Here is a 12,194-nt window from a genome sequence, read left to right as displayed (position 1 = left end):
AATCAAGAGTCTGACACTTAATCAACAGAGTCAACTCAGGCACCCCAAAACTGAAGTTTAAATACAAAAAAAGATGATGTTTAATATAATTACTTACTTTCACTTTCACTCTTTACAAAGAAACGTGAACATTACTAATCTATGGGCTTTTCCCCCTATTTGTTATTCTGAAGTGGGATACTGGGAATTAATAGGATAATTCTTCAGAATTGGGTAGCCAGGTGGAGAATGGCTCTCTTTTTAACTGTTTGACGTATATGTATAGCTCTAATAGTCCTCCTGTGTCTGAGCTAGAATTTGGACGCCTGGTTTTAAAAATTTTTTATTGTCTTTTACTTACAGGAATATAGTTGGCATTGATATAGTCTGCACCTTCCTCTTCATTCATGGAGACTAATCTCACTCGGCTAAAGTCATCTGTAAAGAATAAGAAGAAACAATGTCAAAACTCTGAGTGGAAAGAAGGATTGCCTTAACTTTCTCTAACCAATAGCAAGTCGGAGCAGCCCACGTTTACTTTAGCCTGATACTTCGGCCACACCTCAATCTTAGTTTCTTGTTTAAATAAATATAGAAACACCTCGCAATCACCATTTCCTCCCCGTCAGCTTCCCTGTCCTTGTCTCCAGGCCTCAGGGGGATTGTGTAGGATATTTATAGGAACTAAGGTATCTGGTAGGTTGTATGGAAGGCTGTAGAATGTAGCCTAAATCCATGATTTCCATGTCACCTAACACATCCAGAGAATCCACTGCCTTTGGGAAACCCAGAGAAGATGGGGTTGCATGGACTTTGTGCAAACAGACTTCAGATGAGAAAAGTAAATTCTGAAATGTGTATAGATGTAAAAGTGTAAATGATGACACTACCCAATTTTATCAAGAAGCCTGATCAAGGAAGGGTTGTCCTTCTAGAGCTTTTTCACCTCTCTTCTTTCCCAATCTCCATTTTCTCCCAGCATCCCCCACCTCTACCCAGTATGGCAGAAAGTTAAATCTCTATTGGAATGTATTTTAATTGTCCTATAAGTACTTTATATTACTCTTCTCTTGAATGTTGGCCTTATTACAAAACGCTAAGCAACAGCAGAACCTGCCAGAAGAAAGAGGAGGTATTTTAATACACCACACTCTTGCTGTTGTCAGGGAGTTGACCGAAAGTAGTTTATGAGAGCTCAGATTATCTTACCCCGAGTTTGGCTAAGACTTTTAATATCCAAATAGAGATAAAAAAGAGTCAAATGGTCAGTCTTTCCTTCTCAGACACAATTCATTTGAAAGCAAAGAAATTAAATCTTCCGACACAGGACAGAATTGAGTAACACGGAAGCACGATTGGGATCAATGCAGTGGCAGAGATGGCCTTGAGGATCCAGACCACAGCTGGGGTTAGCCAGAGATTGGGAAACTACTCCATCTGCAGTAACAGTCCGTCAGCCTTTGAGAGACGACACTAGGACAGGCTCTAGTGATAAGCTTACATGGTAGGATGTTTGTGTAGCGATTTTTACATCGGTTCAGTGGAAGGTCTGCAGCAAAATGTGGAATGTCCAGTCCAATCAATTTTAACTCCTGTAAATGACAGAGAATAGAGTTGAGTTTCCGTACTTGATGTGGACTGGGTTACTGTTCACATTGGCTTATTGTTCACATTGGATTATTCCTCACTCCCTGCCTGTAATAGAAGCATCACACCCCCTCTTCCACATGATGTTCCAGTAGCTCCCTTTTGGGGCCGAGCGTGCTTCTCCATGCCACTGTTCTCCACTTGCGTTGGCCCATGAACTTGGGAAGAAATCATTCCAATCAGAAGCAGTAAGTGTGCTTGCTCAGTTTGGTTTGCCCTCCTGTGCTGCAGCCATCTGCTGTGATAACACCCAGGGAGGCTGCTAGCCCCAGAATGAGGAGACACTTGTAGCAGACCTAATTCTGACCCATGGCCTGAAGCCGGCCTGTCCACTGTCCTACAGACCCTTGAATGAGGAAAATAAATTTATGTTGTTGTGGATCAGGGTGCCCGGCTGGCTCAGTTGGTTAAGCATCTGACGCTTGGTTTCGACTCAGGTCATGATCTCACAGCTTGTGAGTGACAGCCCAGCATTGGGCTCCATGCTGATGGTGTGGAGTCTGCTTGGAATATTCTCTCTTCCTTTCTCTCTACCCCTCCCCTGTTTGCTCTCTACCTTTCTCTCTCAAGAAAAATAAATATTTAAAAAAATGTTGTTGTGGGTCACTGAGATTTTGAGATTTACACTATATAATGCTTATATAGCATTACTGGAAGAACAGCTGACTAACATAATACATACTCTCGGGGCACCTGGGTGGCTCAGTTGGTTAAGTGTCTGACTCTTGATCTTGGCTCAGGACATGATTTCACATGTGATTATAAATTAGAGTCCCATGTTGGGTTTTACACTGATGGCACGGAGCCTGCTTGGGATTCTCTCTCTTCTTCTCTCTGCCCCTCCCCTGCTTGTGCTCTTTCTGTCTCAAAACAAATAAATAAAACTTAAAAAAAAAACACTTAATTCCAATGGATAGTTTAGTGATCATGTGGAGAAGGTAGGAATTATGAGTATCATTCAAGGTGTGGAAAATTTGAAAACAGAGACATTTCAGATTTTTGGAAGTATGTATTAACTGAAATTTATATGATATATGTAAATATTCCTATTCTATGAGTTATTTCTCCTGCAGGCAACGGGTCTTCAAGAAGTAGTAAAAGAAAGAGTGAGGAACGAGTAGGGAATATTCTCCGTGTTACAAGATATAAGATCTACAGGCACTAAATATCTGGTAATAAATTCAACAGTAAGGATGAATCAGTAATGGGTAGGCAAACACATCAGTGAAAATAGGAACATCCAGGTACCTGTCTGTGTGTATCAGTACTCTTATAAATCCAATTTATCCCAGAATGTGCATTAGTAGGGCAATTTTTATATAAACAGACAACATCATAATTCAAAAAGATTACGTTACAGGATGCAGGAGAGGGGGGGGCGGCTTCTAAGCTTTCATGTCTTATAGGAAACAAGCAATTAGTCAGGTCACCTGGATTTTCCAGGAGGCATCATTCACTCTGGTCTGTGTGAATGGCGCTCCATATAATTGAACAGTGCACAACCAGTGCAGCAGGTCTGGTTATACCTGAACAAATTTCAGGGAACTATTAGTCAACAGCATACAGAACCATCTGTGAATGGAATCATCTGTATGGTATGCACCTTTCTATAATACTATTCAGTGAGGCGGTAGAGAAACCACCTGCTGTAAGTTTTTTTACTCATATAGTATGTTAACGTTGCACACACATTTAACTCTTCATAATTCCTCCCAATTTTTACTTCAATGAATCATAAGCTGGAGGAATACATATCTGGGGGAAGAATTTTGGAGACTCTTGGAAAGACTTCAGTAGGGAGTTGGAGACACTGGTGATGTTTTGAGAGGCTGACCAGGCGTATCTCTTTCATGGCCTTTCTGTCTGGATTTAAGTGCTTTTTGCAAAGCATATGCTTTAAGGAAATAAAGTTCTTGGGTCTTTTGCTGCTTCCCCATAAAAGGTCCTTGACAGCTGAATGTGCTTACTGGCCCTGGGATGCAAACCTGTGGTCAGCACGAATGGATTGACGTGAATCACTCATATTTCTCTCCTTTAATTCTGCAACACTTTTGGCTTATTTTTAAAATTTTTTTAGAGAGAGAGAGCATGCATGTGCAAGTGAGGGAGTGGGAGAGATGGAGGGAGAGCGAGAATCCCAAGCAGGCTCTGCGCTCAGTGCTGTCTATGTGAAGCTGGACACAGATCTCAATCTCACAAACCATAAGATCATGACCTGAGCTAAAATCAAGAGTTGGACGCTCAACCCGTTGAGCCACCCAGGCGTCCCAACACTTTTGGCTTTTTTAACATCACAAAATCTCAAGTTCCTTGGCCCACGTTGAAGCCAACCTTAAAGACAAGCCACGCTGACTTTGATCCTCCATTCACAAAATGGGTTTTTTCCACTCAGGCAAAATACATGCTTGGTAAATGCCCTTAAACAGAAGCTTGTCACTGTCACTTTGTAAGTGGTTTTCCATTTTAAAGGGTTTTCAAAGACTGTATTTTTCTTGTAGGAAAATAATTTATTTTTATCAATTTTAAACCAAATCAGGAATTTTTAGGTTAGTTCCTCTTGGCAGTAATAAGCTTATTTAGATGATGCATCCATTGCCTAAAATATTTTGGAAATCTACCTCCTTTAGAGAGTGTCTTTATAGATAGTTTGCCAAAACATATGGCATATTTTGTTGTACCACTTATAAATGGTAGGGTCTTAGAAAAGTAGTTCAGTTCTTGTTAACATCAGTTTAGTATTCTGTAAGATAAAGCTAACAATAAATACCTCCATCCCTCAGTCACGTATAGCGACTATCCGCTGGAATGATTAAACTCAACAAATATTAATACAGTACTACCGGGCACCACCTACTGGGTGGCTCAGTCGGTTGGGCATCTTTCGCTCAGGTCATGATCTCACTGTTTGTGAGTTCAAGCCCCATGTCAGGCTCTGAGCTGACAGTGCAGGACCTGCTTGGGATCCTGTCTCTGTCCTTTCCCCCACTCATGTGCTCTCTCTCTCTCTCTCTCAAATATAAATAAACATTAAAAAAAATACAGCCCTGGGGAGCCTGGGTGGCTCAGTCGGTTAAGCGTCCGACTTCAGCTCAGGTCACGATCTCTCGGTCCGTGGGTTCGAGCCCCGCGTCAGGCTCTGGGCTGATGGCTCAGAGCCTGGAGCCTGCTTCCAATTCTGTGTCTCCCTCTCTCTCTGTCCCTCCCCCGTTCATGTTCTGTCTCTCTCTGTCTCAAAAATAAATGTTAAATTTTTTTTTTAAATTAAAAAAAAATACAGCCCTATTGATAACGATTATGAAATGCTGGTGTTATGATGCTTTGTTTTGCTTTGCCTGTATGCATAGTTTCTCTCTCCTTTGCCATTTGTACTACCAGACTGACAACTTTCCCCACAAATCCCCTGCTTTGAGGACAGACTGACGAGCCACAGGAAGAGGCCTCAGATACAAAGGAAAAGTGTGGAAACAGATTGGAGCTGAGAGCTGTAGCACATATGGAAGCTGACTGAATGATAGAACTTTAATTGTGTGTTGTCTCCCTGCTGTAAATGCCCTTAGTTGATAAGAGAGGTTTAATTGTCTGAACACTGTAAATGTAAATTGCCAGAGCTGAACCGTAGCAAAGCAGGAACAGGAGCGTATACACAAAATGCTTCACCATCTTTTGTAATTTAGCCTGTCACTAAGTGGAAAATCAAATACTCAGTTTCCGGTTCAGTGGCTTTGTAGTTATTTTCTTTCCAACCATATGGACACTCCAGAGGCTTAAATCTTCATAAAGGCAAAGTAAGAGGTGATGGCCCGAAACCAACATAAATCATTTTTGAATTTTCATTTGCCAGTTTTGTTTCTGTCACAACTTATCATTGTGTTTTTTTCCCCTGGGCCATGTAGTCATTTGCACATTGGGCTCGGTGGCTCCCCAAAAGATGTGTCCACATTTTAACCCCTAGAACTTGTGGTTGTGGCCTTATGAAAAAAGAGGCTTTGCGGATATAGTTATGGATCATAAGATGAGATTATTCTGCATTATCTGGGTGAGCCCTGTATCTAACAACACGTGTCCTTGGAGGAGGGAAGAGAAGGCCACATAACGATGGAGACCTAGATTGGAGTCATGCAGGCTGCAAGCCCAGGAGTGCCTTGAGCTACCAGTAGCTGGAAGAGGCAAAGAAGGATTCTCCCCTAGAGCCTTCAAAGGAAACACGGCCCTGATAACACTTTGATTTTGGACTTCTGGCCTCTAGCATTGTGAGAGAATACTTCTCTGTAGTTTTAAGTCGCCAAGATTGTGATAAATTGTTACGGCAGGCCCTAAGGAACGAATGCAATCCCCAAAACCCAATGGCAGTCTCTGTCGTGTGGGCTGTGTTTGATGCGTGCAGGTCTTGGAAAGCAAAGCCTAAACACATGCACTGTATTAGTCTGTTCAGGCCGCCATAGCAAAATATCATAGGCGGGGTGGTTTAAACCACAGAAATGCATTTCCCATGGTCCAAAAGCCAGGTGCTGACAAGGCAGATTTCATTCTGAGGCTTCTCTTGACTCGCACATGACCACCATCTCACTGTGTGCTCACATGGTCTTTCTTGTCTAACCCTACTTACCATCCCAAGACCCCACCTCTTCCACATATCAATTCTGGGAGAACATATCCAGTCCATCCCATGCACATTAATCTTCAGAGAAGACCACAACCTGTATTCTGGCTTTAGAGTCTGTAACAATGTCAGCAGGTTGTAAGCACTTGGGACAGGGTGGACATCAGAATCAGGTGAGTGAGATTACTAGACTACAGAAGAAGTGAGGAGCAACAGCGGGACCAGTGGTGTTGACAGAAGCAGTGCCATCTGTAGCAAGTAAAAGGCTCAGTGGAATGGGGCAAGGTCTGGCTGGTTTCCAGATGAACACAAAAGGGCACGGGATTTAGAACAAAGTATTTAGTGAGGCTCTGCGTTCATCTGAGGGCCGCCATAACAAAGTGCCACAAACTGGGTGGCTTAGTGCAACAGAAATTAATTGTCTTATAGCTCTGGAGGCTATATGCCCCAAATCAGGGTGTCAGCAGGGACCTCTGGCCGCTGTCACTTGTAGAGGAATATAAGAGTATCCCTCCTTGCCTTTTCCTAGCTTCTGATGGTTTGTTGGCAATCTCACTTGCCGCTGTATGACTCCAAGCTCTGCCTTTGTCACCACATGACATTCTCTCTGTTTGTGTCTTAACACAGCTGAATTTTCACAGGGACACCAGTCAGACTAAGAGCCCACGCTAGGCTAGTCTGACCTCATCTTAACTAATTACACCTGCAATGACCCTCTTTTCAAACAAGGTCACATTCTGAAGTGCTGATGGCTAGGGCTTCAACATATCTTTTGGGGGGGACACAATTAAACCCATAACAGGTATTCTAAAGGAAGAATAGGGTGCATTAGTAATGGGCATCTCCGGGAGGTGAAGGAAGACCGGATGAGGACGCCAACCTCAGGAAAGTGTAGCAGTAGCCTGCAGGGCCCTGGCGCTAGGAGGGGATTTAGGGGCAACATTCCAGTCAGTGGTACCGGCACTGGGAAACAGAGACCAAACCTAGAAGATTAGGAAGAGGAGAGAACTCAGGTCTGAGAACCAAGCAAGACCTCTGGTGTAAGAACTGTTGGAGAGGGTTCAAGGCGACTTATTTCAACAACGACCATGGGCAGGTCTCCAGTGCACTGGATGGAGCACAGGAAAAAACAGCTGCAAACAGAAGCTATCAGAAATCAAAGATCATCTCTCATGAACTATGTGGCCAGGAGTGTAGCTAATCTTGACCTTTGCAACCACATTTCTGAACAAAAACGGTAAGGGCTTTCGCTAGCATCCTGCTCAAACCAATACAAAACACAGAAATTAATGGCAGAAGGAGCAATATATGGTATGTCTCGTGGACGCTCACATTTCAAGCTCCAAAGTCTGGCTCTTCAAAACCTTTCCATATGAGACATAGGAAAGGAGGACTTGAACTTAATCCCGGAGCCCCAAACCTCCTTAAGTAAAGATGTACAGTTTCATCAGAAGGATAATCAATGTTTCCAGGAGATCCAAAATCAGATGCAGAGTGAAAAAAGAATGTATTTAGTGAGTGCAAATTAGCAAGTCGTATAGCTTCATGTATGACTTATAGCCGTATTGGTAATATATGTAAATCCAGACATTAGTTTCAATTTGCATAATGCTTATAGATGACGTGATTTCTCAATATGTGTGTGATCTTTCAATGTCAGAATCAAAATGAATATAAAGTATTAAGCATTCATAGAAACAGGACAAATAACTGTTCAGCTACTGAATTTAGTTAGACCAACGATTCAGCCATCTTGGTACCTTCTTGGGTTCCTATTAGAGTAGGAAACCTTTTTTTTCCCCTTAAGCTTTGATTGATTATCAATTTCAGGAAAATCTGAGGGCTGCCCTGTGAAAGGTCTGACCTACATCCTGAAATCAGGTATAGGAGCATGAGTCTTTGGAAATAGCTGAGGCTATCCTGGCACGGAACCTGAGGATGTGGAGCCGGGTGGAGTTGGAGGCTGGCAGTGCTCGGGAGGCTGGAGAATGAAAAAGGAAGTGAGTCAGGCCAATGGGTCACTGCCTGGGCAAATGTCAGCTCAGAAAGTATAGCTGAGTCTGTGATTTAAAGCAGACTTCTGGAGGGGCACCTGGGTGGCTCAGTCGGTTAAGCATCCAACTCTTGGTTTCTGCTCAGAGCAGAGATACAACATGAGGACATGGCACCAAATACATTACCTATTTGATCAACAATGTTCTAAGATATATGAAAAAAAAAAGCTTCGTAATAAATGAAGATACTAAATACTCCTTCAAATCATGGTCTAGTGGTTAATTTCATGTGTCTACCTGGCCAGACTGTATAGTGCTTTGTCAAACAGCAGCCTAGATGTTGCAGGAAGGTTTTTTTTTTTTTTTCAAATGTGATTAACATTTGAATCAGTGGGATTTGAGAAAGCAAATGACTCTCCATAATGTGGGTGGGCCTTATCCATCAGTTGAAAACTCTCAGAGAAAAGACTGAGATCCCCTGAGAAGGAGGGAATTCTGCTTCCAGACTGCTTTGGGACTTGCGCAGCAACATCAATTCTTCCTGGGGTCCACAGCCTGCCCTGCAGTTTTCAGACTTGCCAGCTCCCACAACTGTGTGAGCCAGTTCCTTAAAATAAGTCCATCTCTTTATATATATATTTCGTCTATTATATTATCATAGATAGGATATAGAATATACATATTACAATAATTACATAAAATTAAATATATAATAATTACATAATGTAATAAACTTATGAAAGAATTATATTGATTTTTATATTGTATTAGCAGTTTTGTGTGTGTGTGTGTGTGTGTGTGTGTGTGTGTAAGTTTTACACCCAATGTCGGGCTTGAATTTATGACCCCAAGATCAAGAGTCACAAGTTCTGACAGAGCCAGTCAGGTGCCCTTGCGTTAGTGTTTATACATGTATATGTTTCCTATTGGTCTGTTTCTCTGGAGAACACTAATACCCATGAGTTAGAACGTGTGGATATTCCCTTGTCCTACATTTACTATTTCTCAAAGGAATACTATTGACCTGGGACAGTACTTTATTGTGCAAGACAGTCTCACTCAGAGCCGAATATTTATCACCCCTGTCTGCTTTTCCATTGAATACTACTAGTAGCTTCCTTCTAAGTCATTATGAGAGCCAAAAATACTCCCACACCTTCCCAAACTCTCCCTAGGGGTAATCCCTGGTACTGGCCCAGTTGAAAACCACTGACTTAGTTCAGCCTACTCATTTTATGGATGAAAAAGTTGAGGTGATGAGTAATTGTGGCTTTTTTTCAACATTAGTTAATGCCAAAATGTTAGTGAGAATTAAGACTTTTGGATTCCCACTTTAGTACATTCCTACCTCCTTTATAAGTCCTATGAAATAAGCCTGGATGTGTTCATTTATATATCGAAGATATCAAAGCTCTCAGCATGTTATAAATTAAACATTATCACATAAAATTTATTACTCCACTTTTCACAATTTTGAAGCACCTGAAGCTAGGATCTAATCACTTCTTGTGTGGTTCTCCCAGTGTCCTTTCTTTGTTTGGGATTAATGGTCTCCTTTGGTTTAGCCAAGTGGTTCCAGTAAGAGCTGTCCTGTTCTTACATGATTCCGCCCTCTCTGGCTGTGGTTAGTTTGAGTGGAAGTCACAACCCAGGTCAGCCAGTCAGAATTGGTTGTGAATTTTCAAACCCTGAATAAGAAGGAGAGTCAACAGTTCCCTTTGGAAATTGTGGAAACCAGCATGTGACGCTCAGGGGTTGGTTTGTAGTGAAAGAAAGGGAGGCCAAACAGAGAGAGAAGCAGAAATGAGGAAAAAAATGAGGGTAGGGGGTGTCCCTGCAGGGGTGTGGCCTTTGGTTCCAACATGCCTGAGACTGAGCTGCTTCCCTTTCCTCCCCCTACAGGAGCTCCGATTGTGATTCCTTTGATGACATGAGATAGCTCAGCCTCTTTTGAACAAATCCCCTCTTTCTTTGGTCTAGACTAGCTTGAATGGTGTGTCATTCACAACTAAAATCATCTTTCCTTTTTACCAGGAAACGGTAAAATTTGAATTGTCTTTATAGTGATGCAACCCAGCAGGACAATAATAGTCACACTGGGCTTTGATGGCACAAACCAGGAGGTACTGCTAAGGCTCCCAGCAAAGGCAGTGTCACCAAGGTAATATCCTGTAGGAATTAAGAGCTGGAGATTTCAATGAAGTTGAAAGTGTGCATGCATCCATCATAATTGCCATCATCATTATCAGAATTATCTAGACATTTATTTTTTCCTGAACTTTGGCTTATGCATTCTTATAGAAAGTCTCCCTTTTTCCTGAAATGCCCTCCTTGCCATAGATCTCCAGTTCACACAGAATTTCTATTCTTTGAGATACAGCATTGGTGTAGCATCTAACAGCCTCTTGTGCCCTTGCATGCAGTGGGTAACTGAGCTGGGCTCTGGGTAGAATTTTTAATGACACAGGATGGTCGTTAGGGGGCTTTGTTTTTGATAATGTGTACGGTTCTTTTCCTTCTTAAATTCCCTCTTAGTATATCCACACCAGGACTCCTGCTGCTTCTCACAGACCTATGACATCCTAGGCTGATGAGGGGAGAGAAGAACTGAATATGAATAACGAGAAGAAAGCAGCTCCATTCGATGACCTGGTGTTTTCCATGAAAGAGAACCTAAGACGTTTCAAATAACACTTTCGAAAAGTCATTTTATCTTTTTCTTTCCCCTAGTCTCCTTGAATCACAGACCACCTGAGCCTTGCTGTAGGATCCGGAAGGATGAGGCCATCCAGACCATTAGGAGCTATGAAAAACATGGGAAAAAAACCCTGAGGACCAGTTACATTCCTCACATGGCTGAGATCTGAGGCTGACTCATTTCCATCTTCCCTGACATGGGGTCTTGGACTCAAAGAACATGCGTGCTTCAGAGAAAGGAGGTTTTGGCATTTTTCTCTTCTTCTACATTAACCACATATAACTCTTCCCCAATTTCCCCAGGAAAAGAAAAGGGAAACCTCACAAAAAAATACAGTAAAACCTTGGATTGCAAATAACTTGTTCTGCGAGTGTTCCGCAAGACGAGCAAACATTTCTCATAAGTTTCAACTTGATAAACGAGCGATGTCTTGTCATATGAGTAGTATGTGATGCTGGACGTCACATGATCACGACTGAGCCAATGGTTCTTGAAATTCACTTTGATATACTAGTGCTTTGGATTACAAGCATGTTTCCAGACTAAATTATGCTCACAAACCAAGGTCTTACTGTATTCAGCAGAATGTCAGGAGTCCTATAGCTGTAAGAGCCCCACCCCAGTCTCTTCTATGCTCAGAAGACAAAGACATTTCAGCCACCACCTACCTTTACTGTGGGCCACGTGACGTAAGACATACACTAAAAATTCCCTGAAAGTGAAATTCTGTTTCAGGCCTAAATTCTCATCTTGCTTTTCCCTGCACACTTGAATACACTGTTTTTTCGTGACGGCTTCTCTTATAACCATGTTTGTTCACCTCACCACCTGCATCTGTTCTCTGCTTTCCTCACCCTGACTTGCAAAAGGCAAGATTAGACACTCCCAGCCCAATTACCACCCTGCCCGTTATGAACCATATCACGGGTAGTGCCCAATGAGCAGGAAAATGACATCAATGCCAATATGCCAATTCCCATGACTTATCTATCACAGAAGGTGGGAAATACTTTATCCACTCACCTCAAATTGAAGAGAAAATTTGTAGTCAGAGTCTTTGGCCATATCCTTGATGTAGGCATCAAAGTCATCCAGTTGAACTGGGCTTTATCAAACACAAAAAAATGTATGCTTTAAAAATCCTGTTGACAGGTATCTATTATATTGCTTAATGCCATACTTTTCACACACCAACAATTTTCTTGGAGAAAAAAGAACTTTTACTTCTCCAAGGTTACCACTCACAATTTTTTTTGTTGTTGTTGTTAAAGTTACC

General features: G+C 42.0%; 1 protein-coding gene across 2 annotated transcripts in view; it reads right to left on the bottom strand.

The window, feature by feature from the left end:
* Nucleotides 1-12,194, bottom strand: part of PTPRO (protein tyrosine phosphatase receptor type O) — a 242,162-nt gene that overhangs the window by 16,594 nt on the left and 213,374 nt on the right. For both annotated transcript variants that reach the window (XM_023256797.2, XM_023256798.2), the window contains 3 exons: nucleotides 11,942-12,023; nucleotides 1,481-1,571; nucleotides 341-417 (listed from right to left, as the gene is read on the bottom strand). In XM_023256797.2, the coding sequence (XP_023112565.1) occupies nucleotides 341-417; nucleotides 1,481-1,571; nucleotides 11,942-12,023 (250 nt within the window). The remainder of the gene's footprint in view (nucleotides 1-340; nucleotides 418-1,480; nucleotides 1,572-11,941; nucleotides 12,024-12,194) is intronic.

Source organism: Felis catus, chromosome B4 (assembly GCF_018350175.1).
Source record: "Felis catus isolate Fca126 chromosome B4, F.catus_Fca126_mat1.0, whole genome shotgun sequence".
NCBI classification, from domain to species: Eukaryota; Metazoa; Chordata; class Mammalia; order Carnivora; family Felidae; genus Felis; species Felis catus.
This window is presented reverse-complemented; position numbering and strand designations above follow the sequence as displayed.